The sequence below is a fragment of the Moschus berezovskii genome, chromosome 9, assembly GCF_049115385.1.
Source record: "Moschus berezovskii isolate FMDL1 chromosome 9, NW_MosBer_1.0, whole genome shotgun sequence".
Lineage (NCBI taxonomy): Eukaryota > Metazoa > Chordata > Mammalia > Artiodactyla > Moschidae > Moschus > Moschus berezovskii.
Window position 1 is genome coordinate 90,889,751 of NC_142468.1, and position 22,251 is coordinate 90,912,001.

Below are 22,251 nucleotides of genomic sequence, written 5' to 3' on the forward strand. Positions count from 1 at the left end.
CAGGACAACCCAAATCCTATGGAAAGGGTCTAAGAGCGGACTGTAGCTTGAAGGTGGTAACACAGTGCCTGGAAGGCACCGTGAATACCAGAAATTTCCCCCAAGAGGGTATGCAGAGCATTCCCTCTTCCGTCCTTCAGTGGTCACTGTGAAAGGAGTGTCATTTGAAATGTCAGAGTTGGGAGGAGCCTTAGATTTATCAGGACTTCCCTGGTGGCTCAGACGGTAAAGCATCTGTCTACAATGTGGGAGACCTGGGTTCGATCCCTGGGTTGGGAAGATCCCCTGGAGAAGGAAATGGCAACCCACTCCAGTACTATTGCCTGGAAAATCCCATGGACTGAGGAGCCTGGTAGGCTACAGTCCATGGGGTTGCAAAGAGTCAGACACGACTGAGCGACTTCACTTTCACTTAGATTTGTCAGGATCCTTCCCTTTGTCTCATAGATAAGAAATAAAGACCCAGAGAAGGAAAGTGCCTTGCTAAAAGTTACACAGCACTGCAGGTGGCCAGCTCCAACTCTCAAGACCTGGCAGATAAAAAAGTGGTTGACTTTTTCTGTGTGGCCCAGAAGCATAGCTGGGTGCTCACGGTGAGAGTTACAAGAAGGCAGATTTTCATCTCAATATAAAGAAAAAGTTTCTAGTGAATATAGCACAGTAGTAAGCTAGAGTTGCCTGGAAGCATTTAAGAGTGTGTCTCAGGAACCAGAGCCTTAGGAAGAGCTGGCGGGATAAATTTCCTCCTATAGGTTAAAACTTTGGATACAGCTGAGAGCAGCGCAGCCACCGCCCTCTGCTGGTGGAATGGCGGTAGCACAGCTTCCCCTGCTTGGCCACGACGCTATTCCTCTGGCTCAGGTAGGCTTTCCAGATAAGAAGCAATCCTTTGCGATCTGAGAGCTCCCTGATGAGAGGACTTCAGGAAGGCAGTGGAGGGACAGCCCCTGTAGATATGTGCCAGCAAGGCGAGACGGGTCAGCAGAATGCCCCACCAGTGTCTGATGTAGAGTGATGCCAGTAAACTGCACTCAGGTAGCTGATGTGTGCCCTGTGTCTTCTTGGGGTGACCTTACTGCGCCCTTTTTGTGAGTGGCGCCTCCAAAACCGATAGGGCTGGGACTGGAGACTGAGTGTCTGGAAACCTGGGTGTGGCCCTGGGCATAGCATCATCTACTCTTTCCTGCATGGCCTTGAACAAATGCCTCTCTTCTCTGGGCCTATGCTGGTGGTAGGTGGAGGGGCAGGACCTCTGACTGCCAGAGACAGGCTCATGGATATGGGCTCCCCTGTAGGACATGGTTAGTTCTGAGGTTAAGAGTTCACAATGACCCTAGTCACCTTATCCTTTTTTTTCTCCCCCTCTCCAACCTTTCTACCAGTGCCCTCATGCTCTTTTCCCCTTCGTTCTGCCTCTAGGAAAGTTCCCAAAGCTCATTCAGAATGAGTTGACAATGACCAACAATATCTTCTACCACTGTGTTCTAATCAATGGTATCTATATGTTAAGAGCTGCGAAGTGTAAGGAATGAATCCCTAATGGTGGAATTTCAGAGCTGAGAGAATCAGAGTTCTTTTTATAAAAAGGTAGCAAAATCTTGTGGTCAAGAAAGAAGGAGGAAGTCTTTCCCCCTCCCTTTGGTACTGGTCAGACCACAGGCTGGAAGAACGGTATTGTTCTCAGCTCCGTGAGCCATACTTTAATTGGGAACTAGAGCAGAAGGGAATCTGAAGAAGGCAGCCATGATGCCAAGAGTACCTCTGATCCAGCATGAACTGGAGTGTTTGTATTCCCCTTCAGTCTGCCCTGGAGTTCCCCTTCCAGCGTCTGCCTTTTGCTTTGCTGTCAGTCCTCTGTGAGGGTTTCTCAGTAACTGAAGGGAAACGAGTTTGTGCCAATTCCCCATCCTCAATGAGTTCCACCTTTGCCTGGGCCTGAAGATCTATCCCTTCCTCTAGCTCATCTTCCCAGGGAAAGCATAAGCTTCTGAGGCTGGAATAGCATCTTCTAGATGCAGGCAGGGCGCCTTGATGTCTGGAAAGACCTGGGGACTTGGGAGGAGGGTGTATAATCCTAGGTTGTGGTTTCAGCTCTGGCACTTTTTTGGTGAAAAAAAAGTTTCACTTTTTTGAGCAAGTCAGTTAACCTTTCTGAGCCTTTGTTCTCATTTCTAAAGCTAAGAAAATAATGCCTCCTGCAGGGGAGTGGTGAGACTCAAGTAAGATGTTAATAAACATGTTTGTAAACCATAAAACCAAGGTCATTAATAGAGTAATACACACACACAGATACACAGCACTTGTGAGATAGCTTTCCCTGTGCGACCTTAGGCAAGTCAGCTGTAAAAAGAGATTATAACAAGTTAATACATATTTAAGGTGCTTAGAAAGCGCAAATACACAGTAGGTGTTCTATAAATGCAAGCCATTATTATATTTCCTGGGAAGAATTCACTTACTCATCCAATTTTTGCTGAGCCCCTACTATGTGCCAGGCACTGTTGGAAGCAGTGGGGACCCAGCAGAGAATAAAACAGACAGAATTCTGGTCTTTGTGGAACCTATGTTCTAGTAGGAGAGACAGACAATTAAGTAAATCATAGAGTATAATAGAAGGTAACTAATGCTAGGAAGAGAAATAAATTAGGGAAGATGACAGAGGTGTGGGAGGAAGGGGGGGGTTATAACTTTAAATGGGGTGATCAGGGAATCTGATTGGCTCAACACTTGAATTAGATATTCATCTTGGTCCAATCAGCTGAATGTTCGTGTGCATTGGGAAGGTGGGGGAGGGGAGGGACAGATCAGAGAATCTGATTGGCTAAACGTGAATTATCAGTAAATGTTCATTCTGATCCAATCAGCTTTATGTGTGAGTGTGTGTGTGTGTTGGGGAGTAACATGACTGAGCCTCAACATCTATGGGTGAAAGTCTTGGTAAGGGAGTCATTGTGAGCTAGGTAGACGCTCCAAGGGAGGACCCTGAATTCAAGTGGAGCCTCTTTCTCCTCCTCCTGGCCCCCCTTGGCCTTTACCTAGCTGAAAGTCACTGTCTTCAGCTGTCGGGACTGAGGGGTCAGAGGGTGACATTTCCTCTCCCCGCCTCTCGGGCCTGCCTCCTGCCTCCATGGTCTCCTCTATCATCATGTCAAGAACAGACCCTGGTCCTCTGACCCCACTGGCCACAGGGTCTTTGCAACCAGACATGAGGCTGGACCAGACCAGGGGCTTCCTTCCCCTCCCAAGCAGAGATCAGGCTCCATGAAAACCCTTGCCTCCTGGGGCCCAGTGAGGCCCAAAAGCTTGGCCAGGGAGACTGAGCTTATCCTTCGGTAACTGACAAGAGCCTCCACTTTGCACTCCGAGTTCCACTATCCCTTCCTGAGGCCGATCATGCACTTGACATCCCCCCGGGAGAGTTGCTCAGCACCCATGAGGCTGCTGTTGTTCACCCTGCAATGCAGGAGGGTTAACCGCTCGCCACCCAGTCTGGGGAGACCACCAAGCCAGGCATGGTCGAGGGCTCCACAGCATAGAGTGTGGGTTCTGAAGGATCAGGAAGCCCAAATTTCTACACTGATGGAAGCCCTCTCTGCCCTCCCCCACACAGAGACCCCAGAACGTGGCCATGGGGCCACTGGCCAACCTGAGTGTGCCAGGGATTGGCAGGTGGGGCAGCCAGGGCCAGGCTCAGAGGAGCAGCCCACACCGTCTCCCATGCGGAGCCTCCAGACACACAAGCACCACTCACCTAGCCCCAGGCTTTCATGGCGGCAGCCCCCAGTGCTCAACCCAGGCCAGGCATCATGTCTCATTTATCTTTTGAGAATTAGAGTAGCCCCAAGTCACTGGAAAGATAATGGATCTGGCTAGAGGCCAGATGGCAGGCGTAAACAGGGGGTGTGTTCCCCTCCCTGCCCCTCTGACAGCCCAACTCAGCTTGACAAGAGGAGCAGAAGAGCAAAGCCCTGGCCTGGCCCTCCAGGTGGGTGAGAGAGGGTGTGCACCTTCCTGGAAACGTCACCTGCTTCTCACTGTTGCATTCATTCAATAAATATTTATCAGTAGAGTCTACTATGTGCCTGGCACTGTGCTAGGTGTTGTGGTTACAGCCGTGAGAAAAACATACATTGTCATGGAGCTGGCATTGAGAGAAGGGATTCCATCTCTAGATGGCCAGTGCCAAACCCAGGGAGGGTCCTTGTCTGTGTCTGATGAGCGTATGGGTGGAGGTTCAACTTATAACCATAGACAGAGCTGGAAGGACCCTGAGGTTTCAGTTCTGTTCACCAGTCACTTCTGGGCATGCGTGCTGGGTGGGGCTGTGCTGGGTCTGGGGTGTGAGGATGGGTTAGACACACACCCAGCCCTGGAGAGCTCACCCTTGGGTAGGGGGATGGAGCCATGAGATAGCGGTCCGGGGCGGGGTTGCTGTGCAGAGCAGGGGAGTAGGAGGGGAATGCAAAGCCTCATTTTGGAGATGATAATGATAACTGATACGCTTATTGGGTGCCAGGCGCTGTGCTGCGTGAGCATGCATTTGCTGTCTGAGGAAACTGAAGCCCAGGAGGAAAGAACTTGCTCGGTCGCCATCAGTGAGAGCAGAGTGGAGACTGGACCGCAGAGCCTCAGAGCTTAAAGTGCGGCAGTAGGTCCCTTCTCCCACCAGCCCAGCCCCAGCCCCCGAAGATCACCAGCCTCCACAGATTCAGCCAGGAGAAGGCTTGGAGAGGGAGGGGCATCTAAGGATTGGGCTGCTCACTCACTATTTAAAGGGAGTTTGCAAGGCCCCTGAGGTCCCAGGCCCATTGCCTTGGAGGTGGAGCATCCCTTTCTCTGTTCTCTTAGATGTCCCTCATGGAGCAAGGCTGAGGGTCTGAGCCAGAGGTCTGCTGCTCTACCTGTGCATTTCACAGCTTCCAGGGGCCAGTGGCAGCCCAGGGCTGAGCCTTGGTGGTGTCTAAGCAGGGGAGATGGTGGGCATCCGGCCTCCCTCTGCACAGTCGGCATGCCCTTGATGGATGGTGGGTTCACTCAGCGGATAAGGCAGAGGAGTGGTCCAGCCCGGGGGAGTGTGGATGATGCCCTGTGACCCACTCCCACTGCTGACACTCCAGCATGAGGCTGGGGAGTCATTCCGTCTTGAATACAGACCTGACCTTGTATTTGTAGCCAGAGGGCATAAGAAGCATGTCTCTTATGTCTTAGGTTTCACTTTTGCCCCACACTCTGCTGAGAAGCCTCCATGATTATCTCGTTTAAGATGACGGTACTGATAATCTCTCAGGAGAGGCAACCATGAAACAAAGCAAGCACAAGACAGTACTAAGTGACGAAGCAGGGCAGCATCTGGGTTAAGCCCAGAGCACCACAGAAGGCTCCACACCATGTGAACTGGATCCCCTTGAGTTGTGCAGTGCATAGCCCATACAACTGTACAGGGGACCTGATGAGGCCCAAAGTTTATGGCATCATTAATTCATTCAACAAAAATTTACTGAGAGCCTACCATCAGTCAGGCACAATTCCAGACACTGGATTTACAGTAGAGAACTAGACCAAGCACTACCGCTCAGGTAGATTGCATTCTAATTCAGAAGTCACACAGACTGAGGCTTGAGTCCTGGCCTTACACTGTCTTAATTAATTTCACTGAGCTTCAGTCTCCTACTCTGTAAAGTGGACACAGTGGTGTGTACTTTATACAGTTATCTTGGTAAATAATTGAAATAACATTTGGTTTCAGGCCTGACATGTCGAAGGCCCTCAATGATCACCAGTATTATCACAAGTGGTGAGTTATGGGGAGAATTGTGAAAGCTAAGAGGAAGGATGGCTAAGGCTTGCATAGCCCAGAGGCCCATCCTGGGAAGGACATGTGTTATGAGGAAGGTGGGGAGGGGCTGTCATGGGCCAGTGAGGAGTACCCTGTTTGGGGACCATATTTTCCCAATTAAAGGGTTAGGACATACATGGCCTGGCAAAGAAGTTCTGTGTTTCTCCTAGATGTGAGAAGCAGTCTGAGAAAAGAAAAACGGGGCTATCAAATTATTGGGATGTAGGGAGATTGCAGTATTTTATAAAGACCTGAGATATAATATTTAAAATTGAGAAGTATGACCCCCAGTAGCGTTGAAGAAACTGGTTGGTGGAGGGTGTGGAACAGGGTGTGTGAGTCCCTCAAGGGCCAAGCAGATGAGCCGGATCTAATCAAGGTAGGGACAAGGGCGCTGACTCAGTCAGGATCCCTGGCTGGCCATAAAAGTTGCCTTTGATCTTCCCAAGCAAAGTGGGGTGGGGGCCTTCATTGATCCAAGGGGCTGGGTGCTGGCAAATCGAACTGGAACACACGTGAGCACCAAGTTAAGTCAGAGCTTGGCCATCCTGGGCAGAAGGTCTGATTGGCCAAGCCCAGCTGCATGTCCCTCCTTGGCCAGTGGGGGTCCCCGCGTCGGAGCAGCCCCGGTTCAGCTCTCACAATGGGAGGTAAGGCACTGTGTCTCATCAGTGCAGCCCACAGCAGGAGAGCCCCCCGGATCAGGAGGGAAGCTTGGATGCCAAACTGCCAAATTCATACAGATGGTTACAACACGGAAAGTTCTGGAGGAGCCGCACAGTGCAAATCATTATATTAATAGAATGCCGATGTCACAGTGGGGTTTGGGGAAAGGCAGGCGAAGGAGAGCAGCTGGGAGAGTATGGAGTGCCTGGAGGTGGGAGGCAGGGTGGGCCTGGAGAGGAAGGGGTGGATGTGAAGGCATTTGTGAGGATTAACTTACCCGAGGCCTCTGGGAATCTCCTGTGAATGCGGAGAGGTACCCAGGGGTCTCAGAGGCTTAGCAGACAGCCGTCAGACCTCTAGGGGGTCACGTGGCCCCAGGCAGAGATTCAGACTTCATCTCATCCATGTCCAGCTCAGATCTCCAAGGATGGCGGGACTCAGGAGGGACACAGGAAGCAATTAACAATATCGGCCGGAGCCCTGACTCTGGGCTGCTGCCCTGTCCACTGGAACAGAGCTTTAGAGATGCTCGCCAAACCCCGGGTGGGCTGGCCCAAAATAATGGCCCCTAATGAGTTTCCTCTCACTCTGCAGGAGAAATAGGTGTGTGGGGAGGTTGCAGGAAGAGCTTCAGGCAGGAGGGTCCACCTTTCTGTCCTTTTCCCCTGGGCCAGACGGCAAATGGAAAGAGAAATTTTTGTCCTCTTGGCTCTGTGACAGGGAGGAAGGACAGGGCTGGTGTGGACAGCCTCGGGATGGTGCAAGCACTCTCCTTTTCTCTTGCCTTTCTGACACCGCCAGAGATTTGCTTTTCTGCCCATTGTAAAACAAACAAAACTAAGGTTTCCCCCACAATTTGCATAGATGCTGTTTTGTATTTTTTGCCAATTTTTTACATTTCCAGGAGGCACAGATTTTGGCTCACTCCCCTTCTTCCCCACAGTGGGACACTGGGGCATGAAGGGAGGACTGGGGTGTGAGGGACTCTCCTCTCCATGATCCCCAGCCCCATTATTCTCAAGGCCCATGGGCTGAAGCCCATACCCCTTCCTGAGGCCAGCGGGTTCCTGAACCGTCTGAACTGGCCCTTCTCTCTGGTCTTTCTCTCCACTTGCCTGGCAGGGACTGGTCCCTCTGAGTCATAAGCACCCCCGATGCTGTCCTGGGCTGTGTGCTATCAATCTTTCGGGCCTTCCACACTTCCTCTGGGAAGGCTTTCGGGATTTCAGAGGCTCCACTACTCACCCCTCTCCTGCACTCCCACAGCCCCGGCATTTCCCCACCGAAGCGCAGCCCACCCTGCACCTTGTCCACCTCTTTGTCTGTCTCCCCAGGAGACTGTTGAACAGCCAGGGCCAGAAACCCACGCCCCCAGGACCCCCACTCAAAAACCCCACTCTGTGTAGACTCTTCAGGAACAGTAAGTTTGGAGTTTTCTTATTTTCTTTATGTTTTAGCATGGGGTTTTATCTTAATAAAAAGGGGCCAGTAGTCAGGAAACTGCAGGGGCTAGTGTGAACTCGGAGGTCCCAGGCATCCCTCTCCCCAACACACACACACTTGCACTCACTTACACACCCATTGTTACTCAATTTGTTCCCATTTCAGCCTCAAGGAGTCTCTTATCTCTTTCCCTGGGGTCTGCCACATGGCACAACCCAGGACTGAGGACAAAGATGGTCTTATTACCGCTTCCTGCGGGAGCCTGGGGAAACCGGGTCCATCTCCAAGTGCTCAAATACGTACCAGGAGAAAGAGAATTCCTTACAGCTCTTCCCCAAACAAACCCTCTACCCACCCCACCCCCCGGGGACCTGCTCCCACCGTTTTCCCCCAGAACATAACTACACATGCACACTAGGGATTTTAACTGGAAAAACCAGCAAACCCTTTCCAGCTTGAAAAACACAAAGATGAAAGACCGAGGGGGAAAATCAAAACAGGAAGTCATGAAGTTGGGAGGCTTCCTGAGGTCTCTCCATGAACTTTAGTCTGACAGGGTGACGGCCTTCAGAGCATCACAGCCTTTGCTACACACTCTGCCCTTTGACTGTGAGTCTACCCCGAAGCTCAGCCCCAGACCTAGAATTTCTCAAGGTCAGAAGAGCAGGATCCAGAATTATCTCCCAGCATGGGAAAGGTCGAGAGATATGTCTGTTCCCTGGACTGTGTTTTCTGGGTGCTGAGGATGGACATGCATAAGAAGGGAAGGGCGTCTGGGCTGAGGGAACAGCATGAGCAAAGACTCAGAGGTAGGAAACAGGGTGAGAGTCATTCGCCCCGCTCAGGTTCTTCTTGTGAGCAGGGCACTGAATGATGCCCTGAAGGTGGTGGGCCAGGTCACTGTCCTCGGCGTGCTCACAGCCTGGGGGCAAGGGTGAGCAGGAACCAAGGGTTATCGGGTGGTGGGTGCATTGGAGGTCGGGGGTGTGGATCGTCACGTGTGTGGCATGAGCAGTAGGGTGGGCGATTGTATCAAGGCAGGGTCAGGCTGGGACCACAGCAGTTCTGATGTCTCATAAGGAATTTGGCTTTGAAAGTCAAGAGAGTAGGGAGAGCAGGGAGCCATTGAAAATTTCAGCGTGGGAGAGTTACTGCAGCAGAGCTGTACTCTGGAAAAATTAGACAACAGTATGTAAGCTGGATCAGACAGAATTGCAGAGGGCAGACACTAGAGACAAGGGGGCAAATCAGTGGACCCACTTCAGAAATCCGAGGACAGTCCTGTGAGCTCTAGCACGAACAAAGCCCACCACCCAAAATAGAGCTCCCAGAGGACTGCCCAGGGGTCCAGACACCCAGGAGAGACCACCTCTGGGCTAAATGGTTATGCTGTGGACATGCACATAGATGACCCACAGGGAGAAATGGACTGACCCATTACCCTCCAATGTTCTCCTTAGCAGGCTCTTGTTTATTATACATATTATTTCAGACTAACGGGCTGAAGACTGCAGGGCCCTGAAGTGTGGGCCCAGGAAGTTCTGATTGGGATGGAGGGAAGGAAGGAGTGCAGTTGGAGGCCTGGGAAGAAGTGGTGTGGAGAGTAGTTTATATGCGGGGAGGGGACACGTATAAATGTGTGAGCGTGCGTGCCTGTGTGTGCTCGTGTGTTGGGCACGGCCTCTGGCAGATTGGGCACACCCTGGGGTGGTGGTACCCACACTTTGGACTGGCAGTCCCCAACATTTTGGGGACCAGGGACCAGTTTCGTAAAAGACAATTTTTCCACAGACCAGGGTGGAGGGGAATGGTTTGGGGGTGGCTCAAGCACATTACATTTATTGTGTACTTTATTCCTATTATTATTACATGAGCCCCACCTGAGATCATCCGGCCTTAGATCCTGGACACTGGGGACCCCTGCTTTGGACGAAGGACACACCATGCTCAGGCCCTGCTCAGAAGGCCATGGCGGTACCCGGAGCTCTGAGGCTGCACAAACTTGTTCTGGTGTCACTGCCATGTGGGGATGACCAGGAGCAAGTTCCCTTGGGTCACCCCTTCCCTGGGCATTAATAATTACATAATGCAGGTGCAAGTGCTTTGTGGAGTGTCAAGGCTGAGAGCTGGAGGCCGAGGCCTAGACACAGGGGCCTGACTCTGCCCAGAGCTTTACAGAGAAGGACTACATCGCCTAGTTTATAATAACTCTCACTTAATGTCCACGTCCATCCAGAGAAGAGAAGACAGTGGTAGGCAGCCTGCTCAGATAGTCTGGGACGCCTGGGGTAGGATGTGGAGGAGGGAGTGTGATGACAGAGGCAGAAGGGTGGAGAGCCCAAAGCATCTCTCATGCAGAAGCTTGGGGTACCACTGTGAGCTCACCCATGTCTTGGGTCAGGGTTATCTATTGCCCTGGGGCTTCTTTTAAATCGCACATCACCTGATGTGACCATTTTTCTTCCTGTTTGCTTTATCTGGACCTGCACTAAACAGGCAATACTGTTTTCTGACTTCTCACCCCTGGCATCCACATCTAGCAACACCGACAGTCTCTGCTCCTGTGCCAGAAGGAATGAGCTTTGCAGGTACTTCCCTGAGGGCCCAGCAGAATATGGAGCCTTGAGGGTAGTGGCTCCCAAACTTCACTGCCCAAGGGAATCAGTTGGAAATCTTTAAAATATACTGAAGCCTGGCTCCCCCTTCCCAGACACTGGGATTAAATTGATACGGGATGCCCACCTGGACACTGGAATTTTTAAAACTTCCCATGTGATTCTAAAACAGAAGCAAAGTTTGAGAACCACTAGGGCAAGGGAGAGGAAAGACAGAGATGGGGAAGGGAGGGTCTTCAGGAGCAAGCATGAGAGTTTTCACAACTGAGTTGCCAGCCAGTCCCTTCTGATAACCTTATGAGAAATTCTGAAGGCCTACTTCTGATTTATGACTTTCCCCCCTAATTTACGGATGTGAGAGTTGGACCATGAAGAAGACTGAGTGCCAAAGAATTGATGCTTTGGAATTGTGGTCCCGGAGAAGACTCTTGAGAGTCTCTCGGGCCACAAGGATATCAAACCAGTCCATCCTAAAGGAAATCAACCCTGAACATTCATTGGAAGGACTGATGCTGAAGCTCCAATACTCTGGTCACCGGATGCAATGAGTCCACTCATTAGAAAAGACCCTGAGGCTGGGAAAGATTGAAGGCAAGAGGAAAAGGGGGCGACAGAAGATGAGATGATTGGGTGGCTGCACCGACTCAGTGGACGTGAGTTTGAGCAAGCTCTGAGAGATGCGAAGGACAGGGATGCCTGGTGTGCCACGGTCTATGGGGTCGCAGAGTCGGACATGACTGAGTGACTGAACAATTACCACCACTTATTTATCAAGTGTCTCGCCTACATTCTTTTTTAAAATTGTTTATTTATCTTTGGCTGCACGGGGTCTTCGGGGCTGTGTGCCAGCTTTCTCTAGTTGCAGCGAGCAGGAACTGCTCTTCGTTGCCGTCCACGGGTTTCTCATTGAGGTGGCTTCTCCTGTTGCAGAGCACAGGCTCTAGAGCACAGCTTGAGAGCATGGGCTCAGTATTTGTGGCACAAGGGCGTAGTTGACCCGTGGCATGCGGGGTCTTCCTGGACCAGGGATCGAACCTGTGTCCCCTGCATTGGCAGGCAGATCCTTAACCCCTGGACCACCAGGGAGGCCCTCGCCTACATTCTGAAATAGGAGGGCAGCGTAACCGAGGTGCCTCAGAGCCAGACAGCACCCAGTGCAAATTACAGCTTCTCATTGCCCAGCTCTATCACCTTCTGCAAATCATGGACCAGAGCTTGGTTTTCTCATCCATAAAATGGATTGTTATAGGGGAGTTGTAGGATTTAATAAATTTAATTTTTTTAAATTTATATTGGAGCATAGTTGGTTAACAATGTTGTGCTAGTTTCAGGTATCCAGCAAAGTGATTCAGTGATATGTATACATGTATCTATTCTTTTTCCAATTCTTTTCCCATTTACATTATTACAGAACATTGAGCAGAGTCCCCTGTGCTATTCACAGCAAGTCCCCTTGCTGGAGTTACTAAAACTTTGTAACAAAACTTAAATAAAATAATGTATGCAAATTGCTGAGCACAAGACACTTTGTAAGCACTTGTCAAATGGTCTTTATCACCATCCTTGTCTTTTTCATTGTTATCTCTAGTAATGCCATCCCCATGACTTGATGTTCATCCATGCCTTCTGTCCTGGTGTCCAGAAGCTAGGCCCTCTGGTTGCAGGTGTGCCTGGCTTCATACAGTAAAATGTGCAGCCAGGAAGAAGCAGAAAGGGATTTGCTGAGGGTCCAGGCATCTGGGAAGCCCAGAGAAGCCAAGGGGCACATTCAAGGTCATTCGGTTGATGAGGTGAACTGAGCCTGGGCCTAGAAACCCTACCTCCTGCTCAGTCTTTTCTTTCTGCCTCGCTAAGCTGATTCCCCAGGTAAGAAAACATTTTGCTTCTGTGTACAAAATTCAGCTTTGCAACCATGGGAAATTCTAGGAAGCTGAAGCTGCAATGCAGGTTGTTTTGAAAACATCTCAGTCAGTTCACTGGGTTCAAATAAAGCCTGGACTGGGGCCCAGGGCACCCGCTGTTCCCCTGGCAATCTGCTGGGTGAGCCACACCCTCCAGCCTCGCCGAGGGAGAGCCTGGCCTGCCTGCACACACACACACACACACACACGCTGAAACAGATTTTCAATTAGCTATATAATTTTATTCAATTTCAAGGATCTTATTTTCCCCTAAACTATCTGTGTGGCAACGAGTAAAGAAACCTGTATGAGCAAGCCATATCTATGTTCCACCAAAGCTTCTGAAACATGTAAATCTGGTCAGTATGAGCCTGCATCTCATTTTCTTAAGACCTGCTTAACCGAAACTGGAGAGGGATAGTTTTCAATCAAATCTATGGTAATCATCTCCCACCTGGGGTACCAGAAACAAAACACTATGGTGAGTGTGTTTTAAATGACATTTATATTTTTATTAGAAATTGTAAATGTTCATTGCAGAAAAATTAGAAACACTAATATCCAACTAACAGGAGATTGTCGCTATTAACCTTTTGATGCATTTTCTTAAAGACTGTGTTTTTTTTTTTTAACAGCTAGGGATCATTTTAGGTATAAACTTGATTCTGACTGCTTCACTTACCATTAGCCCTTGAGCAATTCCCATGTCATGTAATATTTTTTGAAAATATGATTTTAAGTGACTTCATAATATTCCATTACATTGGCGTCCTAAAACTCATTTCCACATTGTGCCATTGTTGAGCTTTTATTTTTGTTCCTTCTTATAAATATCCGGGCAGTGAATGTCTTAGTATGCTTCCCTGTTCATTTCTCTGGTATGCATTCCCAAAGTGGAGTTATTGATCAAAGGCTGAAAAACTTCTAAAAGTCTCTGAGGGGGTTTCCTGATGACCTAGTAGTTAGGATGCAATGTTGTCACTGCCATGGCCCAGATTCTATCCCTGGTCTGGAAACTGAGGTCCCACAAGCTGAGTGGCACGGCCAAAATAAAAGAAACGCATCCGTTCTGTTCTGTTCCGTTCCGTCGCTCAGTCGTGTCCGACTCTATGCGACCCCGTGGACTGTAGCCTACCAGGCTTCTCCGTCCATGGGATTCTCCAGGCAAGAATACTGGAGTGGGTTACCGTTTCCTTCTCCAGGGGATCTTCCCGACCCAGGGATCGAACCTGGGTCTCCCGCATTGGAGGCAGACGCTTTAACCTCTGAGCCACCAGGGAAGCCCAAGAAACGCATAATACAAATAAAAACAAAAATCTTCGAGCTGAGCTGTGCTTAGTCACTCAGTCGTGTCTGACTCTTTGCAACCCCATGGACTGTAGCTCACCAGGCTCCTCTGTTCATGGGGATTCTCTAGGCAAGAATACTGGAGTGGGTTGCCATGCCCTCCTCCAGAGGATCTTCCCAAGCCAAGGATTGAACCCAGGTAGCCTGCAGTGCAGGCTGATTCTTTATCGTCTGAGCCACCAGGGAAGCCCAAGACCCTGTCAAATGGATCTGTGGGAAAGTTGCCCTGCTTGGCACTCCCCTGAACCCTATAGAGGCCTGTCCCAGCCCCTCTCAGCTCTGTCTTTTGGCAGCTCATGTATATTTGAGCTGCAGCCTGATCTCCAGCTCTGGGCTCCTCCTTGAGAAGACTCAAGGTGCACGACAGCTGCCATCTGACATCGAAGGTCTGTCCTAGCGAAGGGACTGGATTTGTCCTTCAAGGTGGCCAGGACAAGGCCTGCCCTAACAGCCTGAAGAGCTTCCCAATGATTATAGACATCGTGTAACAGGCACCCCCTCCCCACCCCATGCAGCAAGATTTCTGTCCCAGTTCTGTTGAGGCTCAAGCTCCCTTTGAGGTTCAAATGGCAGGTTAGACCCTGGGACCCCGGGGAACCCTCCTGGAACAATTCTGTGAGCTGACCATCTCAACAGTGATTCTAAAGTTATGAAATAGTGAGAAACTTTTACTTCACTCCTTAGAAACTCTTTGTGCTGAACTGAACTGAAGTCGCTTTAGTCGCGTCCAACTCTGTGCAACCCTGTGGACCGTACCCCACCAGGCTCCTCTGCCCATGGGACATGCAGGCAAGAATACTGGAGTAGGTTGCCATGCCCTCCTCCAGGGAATCTTCACGATCCAGGGTCCTGCATTGGCAAGCGGGTTCTTTACCATTAGCGCCACCTGGAAGAAGCTCTTTACACAACTCTTTTCTCAGATATAAGCTGGGGTTGCTATGAGGAGTAAATGTGATGCTATCTATAAATTAATATGTTTGATTATATTGCTATATTAATAATAGCTATTAGCGTTGCCATGAGCACAAGTATGAGAAGGCAGTGTTGGGTTGCCATGAAGAACCAGATCTGCATTTGTTCTCTAGCCACACCCCCATCCAGAAAGTAGAACGGAAAACAGAGGCATTTGAAGGGTCTGGGGAGAGGATTGTTCACATTTATTACAAATTCAGGAAAAAAATTTCAGAACAAGCTTCCTTTAGAACACTTGATACATGCATTTTATTTGTTTGTTCTTTGTCAGGTCTCTAAGAGTAATTTGTACAGGGGTCATGAAGTCTAATAGTACTGAGGCATATAACACTGCAGGGGATGTGCAGGGGTTGGCTTACACCAGCTCAGGTTTAAATGTTTAATTTTTGCCTATGGTTAAATTTTTAGGAGTTTTCCCTTCCACTTTTTAAGCACGATTATTAAAAATTAAGTTATGCAGCTTTCAATTAAATGGATTATGTTAAAAACAGAAGTACTAAATATTTAAAATTTATTTCTTCCTAATTATTTTGCTACCGTCTGGTATGCTACTGTCTCTTTTTTTTTCTAATAAATGCATCTTATTTATTTTATTTATTTCCTGGCTGTGCTGGGTCTTCGTTGCTACACACGGATTTTCTGTAGCTGTGGCGAGTTGGGGCTCCTTTCTAGATGCGGTGCGTGGGCTTCTCACTGCAACGGCTTCCCTTGCTGCAGAGCACGGGCTCTGGATGCGCAGGCTTCAGGAGTCGCAGTGCGCCAACTTTGGTAATGGCAGCACACGGGCTCAACAGCTGTGGCTCCTGGGCTTAGTTGCTCCTTGGCCTGTGGAATCTTCCTGGACCAGGGATCAGACCTGTGTCCTCCTCACTGGCAGGTAGGTTCTTATTCCCTGTCCCCACCAGGGAAGCCTCCTAAGTCTCTTTGAACTCTACTTCTGGTGATAGCACCATGGTAGTTTGAAATGATGGGCCTTTGCCACTGAAATTGGCAAATGTTCCAAACCAGGGCCTTTCTTTCCTGGAAAGTCAGTTGTTAAACACGTCCTAGCACACCAGGCCCTGTACCCTCGATCTTTACCCTACTTTGCTGCTCCCCTCATTTCCTACTCCTTAGCTGCTTCCAGTGTTTTGAGCTGTTTCTTTTTGTACTTCTCTTTGTATTTCCTAATTACATGCTTTCTCTTCAATGTCTTGATTTTTTTAAATCTTAGACATTGTCTATTGACTTCCTATTATGGAAGATGAGGATCTGGCTCTCTAGCAGCTCGGTCTCCCGTCTTAACTCTACACACACACACATTTTTCCTACCTCTGCCAGCCCAGTATATTATAGCACAACTCATGTTTAAATAAATATTCAGGATTTACATTATTACCACAACGTAAATATTGTCCATAAGTCATTATCACTATGATTGTATATGCTTTCTTATGCAGTTCTTCTCCTGGTGTTAATAATTGAATTTTAAAATTTGCTTGATTTCTCTGTAAAACTGTGGTTTTCAAACTTTTCTTCTTAGCAATGAATCTTGTCTTTCAAACAAAATTTGGGGAATTCCCTGGCAGTCCAGTGGTTTAGGATTCGGTGGTTTCACTGCCGTGGGCCAGAGTTTGATCCCTGGTTGGGGAACTAAGATCCCACAAGACGCATGGCATGGCCAAAAAAAAAAAAAAAAAATTATATGAGCCCTACTATATAAAACAGGAAAAGTCAGAGCTGCCAGTTTGAAAAGAGGTCCCTCCCATTGAGGGCGCTGTGTACAGCCGAGCAGGTTGTGCACTGCAGAACTCTGCGGGTCACCATTTACGAGAACAACAGTGTGATTCAGTCATGAAAATCAACATTAACCATCCCTTTGGGGAAGGCAACCATTCTGAAAAGGAAAGTCCACCTGGAAGGATACACTCTGTCAGGATGGTGCGTGGGTGCGTGCTCAGTTGTGTCCGACTCTTTACAACCCCCTGGATTAATAACCCACCAGGCTCCTCAGTCCATGAGATTTCCCAGGCAAGAATACTGGAGTGGGTTGCCATTTCCTTCTCCAGGGGCTCTTCCTGACCCAGGGATCGAACCCACATCTCCAGCATCTTTTGCATTGGCAGGCGGGTTCTTTACTACTGCACCACCACTACTGCCCACCCCGCCCCCCCCAGTGTAGGAACTTGACCTCTCCCCATTCTGAATACGTTCCAGTGATGTGGCTTCACCTGTCCCTCCAAGACATCACCTGCAGGCTGCTGACCAGAAGCTGCTGCTAGCTGCTGGCTACCTATTGACTGGCTGATTCAGTGCCCCTGAGATCTGCCTGGGTACCGAAAGCTGAATGCAGACAGCTTTACTCAGGGACCACTCAGGGCAGCCTTCAAGATCAGATGTAAGGAGAGAAGGCTCTGGCAGAGAGCATGTGAGCTGTGAAAACATGTGATGCAGGGCCTGTCAGCCCATGGACATCAGAGCTGGAGGAGGGGAGTTGGCCAGCAATAAGCAGTGGGGTTCAGCTTGGCTTTGAGGGTCACCCCTGTGTGGGAATCCTAGCTTTGCTTTCAGCTGGGTGACCTTGGACAAGTTGCTTAACATTTCTGGGCATTCATTTCCTCATGCCTAATTCCCAGGGTTTTGTGAGAGTTAAAGAAGCTACTTTGTAACCCTAGTAAATCCTAAGGCCATGTGTGGATCAGTCTCTGCTCAGAGTCTCAATTAAAGAAACTTACTCCAACAGCCTAAAAGTAATTAAAAAGGGTATTCCAATTCATATTGTGTCCCTCATAGGATGCAAAAGGGATCCCATTCTTAACTGAGAGCCGTATTCTCCGAATCCTTTTCCTTAATTCTCTAATCTCACCCAGGATACAGTGTCAGTGAAGTTCTCCAAGTGCGATCTCCGAGGCCTTTTTCCTCTCTTTCTCTGCATCCCTCACCCTCCATACCACTGCCATAGCTGTATCATAAAAAAAATCAGACAACCTGGAGATAGACATTCAGACAAGAAGTGGGTGGGGAAGAGGTTATGGCAGGACACACGCTCTGAGATAACTCTTGCCCCATCACACTGGTGAACTATAAGGCACGTGTAGCAGGGGCTTGCCTGAAACTGGTTGATTTCCTCCTTATTCAGTTGAGGAACTTAGAGGATGGTGAGGTTTGACCTGCCTCAGGTGCCTCTGATCGTCTAACCACTATTAGCTGATGGGCAGTGACTGGGAAAACCCTTCCTGTTTCCTCCACACACCGAAAAGCTGATGTTAAACAACGTGGGGACGGAGACACAGCCCCTGTCTCCAATTTCTCCTCTCTTCCCTGCCACCTTTGCAGCCAGCAGGCATGCAACTACCCCTCACCCCGACTCCCCTTGCTCCATCTCCACTGCAGGATGTCTTTCAAGTCATGTACTGAGCACCTACTGTTTGCCAGACTTGTAAGTTGCTGGAGATTCAGAGACAAGCCAGTACTCAGTTGCTCATAAACAGACAGAAGCAGACTGCACAGAATACAATGAGCTAACAGAGGAGTGCTTAATCTGTTGAAGGAAGACTTCCTGGAGGAGGTGTCATCTGACCTGTATGATAATAACTAGAATCGGGTATAGAGCATTCACTGTGGTGATAGTCTCCACACTAAGTACGTTGTTAAAGCACGTTCGCTCATTTATCTTCACAGCAATGCTAATGAGGAACCTCTCTTATGACAGCTGCACTCTCAAGCTTTCCAGCTGATTTTATATCCATGTGTCTGAAAATAAAGTTGCTGAAGCAGTGAAAAAAAGAAAGAAAGAAAATGAGGAAACCGAGGCCCAGAGAAGTTCATTGACTTTCCAAAGGCCTCCGAGCTCAACAGCGGCAGAGCTGTGATTCAAACACAGGCCTGTGTGGTCCCAGAGACGGTGCTTTCGGCCACAGGGCACCGGGTACAGATGTTTAAGGTGCAGACTGAACAAGCATGTGCTGCATCTGGGAATAGCACCGTTCACAGCCCAGGCAGATTAACATGAGCGTGTGTGCCCCGAGATTCAAACCTCTCCACCGATTCCTGGAGCAGCAGGAAAGAACTGCCTCTTGATCCCAACCTGTCCGGGTCAGCTCCCCCTAGAGATGGGGCAGGAGTACAGACATATGGCCCGCGAACTGCCAGGGCTGCTACCCACCAGGCTTTGGTGGTTCAGGTGGATAGTTACATCTTAACTCTAGATGTTTTTACTTAAGGAAGGGACACCTTTCTCTAAGTTGCACTCAGCTGTTGTGTGGACCAGCATGGCCCCACCCACCCTGCTCTGGGGCCCTCCCACCACCATTCAGTGTTGGGAGGATGCAGCCACAGAGCAGTATGGCCCAGCCGGAGGCAGGGATCCAAAAACATTAGTGGACCCTTCAGGACCTTCTGGCTCTTCTTTCAGGTCATCCCAGGACCATCAAACTAATCCCCTTCTCTCTTCTCTTTCTCTCTCTCGCTCCTTGGCAGACGGGCAGGATCGAACCCAACTACCCCAAGGTCTGCGGTCACCAGGGCAATGTGCTGGACATCAAGTGGAACCCCTTCATTGACAACATCATTGCCTCGTGCTCAGAGGACACGTCGGTGAGCAGGAGGGGTGCTCCCTGGGGAGGGTGGGCGCACGGGGACTCCTCCCTGCTTCCTCCTGGAGGCCTTCCTCCCTAAATTCCCTCCTTCTCCCTTCTTTGCCCCTCTTCCGTCCTGTTGGTCACCCCTTCGGCTAGCCCCAGGACAGGGAGTTACGAAGGGGACAGGGAGCGAATCCGTGAACTGTATGGCGGGTCTGGTGCCTTTACCGTGATTTCGTTCAGAGCTGTTGAGTTTGTAGGTGAGAATAGAACAAAAAGATTAAATCTGTGATTTGGCACTCATCTGTGATCGCAAAAGGAGAAGGATCAGAAAAGGAATATGGGCAAGAAAGAAGGGGAAAGGGTAAGAAATGGATGAGCCATGAGCAAAAGAGACCCTGTTCTTGCAGGCTAGGTGGTTTTGTCCTCTGTGAGCCATGGTTTTAGGGATGGACACCAGGCTGAGGTTTGTCATGACTTTTCCAAGGACCCACACTGGTGGCCCAGAATTTGAACACCATGCATCCTACCACTTAATGAGGAGAAAGAAGAAATAGGGGAAGGAAAGTGAGGAGGAGGGAACAGGGAGATAGAGGGAGGAGAAGAGAGGACAGCTAAGAGAGACGAGGGAAGAAAGGAGGCAGGTAATTCGGAAAGCGGAGATGAGGAACCCAGGGAGAGCAGCATGTGAGGCTGCTTTCTGTCGCCCTTTCCCAGGCTCTGCTCACTTGCACACGTGGAGGCAGGGTCAGGTGTTGGCAGCAGTGTCTGTGTTTCTGGAGACGGGCCCCATGCATTTCCTCAGTTGCCCTTGAGCAATGTCAACACACCAGCCTGGGAGCAAGAGGGGATTTCAGAACCTCAGCTGAGCTGGTGAGGAGGGGCTGTTCCAGCCCCTGGGGTTCCCAAATGAAGGAAGATCAGACCACAGGCATCTCTCTAGTGCTCACTGGCATAGTCTCCCAGGATATTGGAACTAGAGGAAACTTTGGTGCTCATGTCTCCTGTCTTTCCAGACTGGCCTGAGAGCTCCTGAGAACAGAGCTGATGGCCTTTTGGTTCTGAATCCCAAGCATCCAGCATAGAGCCTAGTACCTAGTAGATGCTTAGTAGGTATTTGATGGGATGGTTGGTTGGATGGATGGATAAATGGATGGACAAACAGATGGCTAGACGAATGGATCTTTGGATGGATAGATTCCTGAATGGATGGATAATGGATAGCTAGATGAATGGAAGGAAGGAAAGGTGACAGGACAAAGGTGACTAGGTAGATGAATTAAATGAATACATGAGAATGAATATAGTCCATCTAATGAATTATCCAAAGAAAAAGATTCACAGTAAACAGTCCCCATTGGTTAATAAATTAGGGTGTAGGGAGGATGTCAGCTGGCGCAGTGTCTAGTGAAAGGGAGTGTTGTGGAGGGAGCTAATAGAGTAGAATGGGCTTAACCAACTCCTAAAAGTCAAAGCCCTGAGTCAACTCCGGAGGATTCCTGAGAGCAGCAACATCGAGGGCAGGGCACAACATAAGAAAGAAGGGCAAGAATTTGTGATGGGCATGGTCCAGCAGGTTTGGCGACTCTGCAGCAAAATGGAGATGGTGACTGGGCAGAAAGGGAGGCTGTGAACGGAGGTCCGGAGCAGAGAGCGAAAGCTTGGGACGCCAGGGTGAGCAGCTGAACTTTGAAGTGAGACTTGTACTTCTCAAGCCATCTGAACAGGAGTCCCTACAGCTGTGTGGCGTGGAGACACTGCATGCTCTGGGGTCAGGGAAGGGCTGGATGGGTCACAGCGGCTTTGTGGAAGAAGTGGAACCCCAGCCAGCTGGGCTGGTGCTAGAATGTGGCTCAGCAGAGAGAAAGGAGTGCCCAGGAGTGGGGTGTGACTCGTGTACGTGTTGAGGGCATAAAGAGAAAGGACATGGGGCTTGGGGGCACAGGGAGAGAGGGGTTGGCCCAGGGCTGCTTATCAGAGAGAAACGGATTAAGTCTGCAGAACAGAGAGGAACTAAGCTCTCGCTCTGACTGCCAGTCCAGCCAGCTCAGAACCCGCACAGTGACCCTCATGTCTCTGCCCCTCCCCAGCCTCAGGGCCAGAGGTCTTGGCATTGGAGTCAGTATCCCCCCTGCCCCTGCCATGGCTGGAAACAAGCCCCTCCTGGAGAAGGGCACATCGAGGGCCCAGGATCACACAGGGGCTTACGTCCCAGACAGACCTGGAACCCAGGTCTCCTGACTCCCAGCCGGCACCCTGAGCAACGAACCACAGCCCTGGTTTTAGGTGAGGAAACTGAGGCTCAGAGCCTGGAGGGGCTAACGGTTCAGATCGATCTGACACTCAGTCTCTCCGACTCAGCGAGCTCCCTATGCCAAGCCCGTGCAGGGCGCTGAGGGCACACGGAGCAGGGCATCCTTGCCCGGGTCCTAGGAGGGGAGCTGGAAAGGCAGAGGACCAGCCGCCCCCAGGGTGGGGTGAGGAGGCTGGTCAATGCTGCTGGGACTGCTGATTGACCTTCCCATCTCTGCCATTGCCCCCTCCAGGGTTAGGCACCCTTCAACCCACTCCAGATCACATAAACAACTTACTGCGCCTCAGACACCACACCCAGAACCAAGGTTAAGAGGTCAGTCAGCACGCGTACTGTATGCCAGGCACTGTGCTATGTGCCAGAGCTGGGGAGGGAACCAGCTCCCGAAGGGACCCAGAGAGACCCTGGCAGGCCCTGCACACCCACTCCCCACCCTCTGCTTGTCTCACAACGTTCAGAGGACACTGAGGGGATCCAGCCGGCCTCCACCCCGCTCCCAGCTGTCTTCCCATATCTCCATCCCTTGAAAAATCTCCAGTGAAGTCCATCCCCCAGGTCTGCCCCCCTCCCCCCCAGTCTCCTCTCCCCTAGGGCATGA

The 22,251-nt window shown here is 50.1% G+C and overlaps 1 protein-coding gene across 3 annotated transcripts in view; it reads left to right on the forward strand.

The window, feature by feature from the left end:
* Positions 1–22,251, forward strand: part of CORO2B (coronin 2B) — a 154,440-nt gene that overhangs the window by 105,919 nt on the left and 26,270 nt on the right. For all 3 annotated transcript variants that reach the window (XM_055435499.2, XM_055435495.2, XM_055435496.2), the window contains one exon: positions 19,239–19,355. In XM_055435499.2, the coding sequence (XP_055291474.1) occupies positions 19,239–19,355 (117 nt within the window). The remainder of the gene's footprint in view (positions 1–19,238; positions 19,356–22,251) is intronic.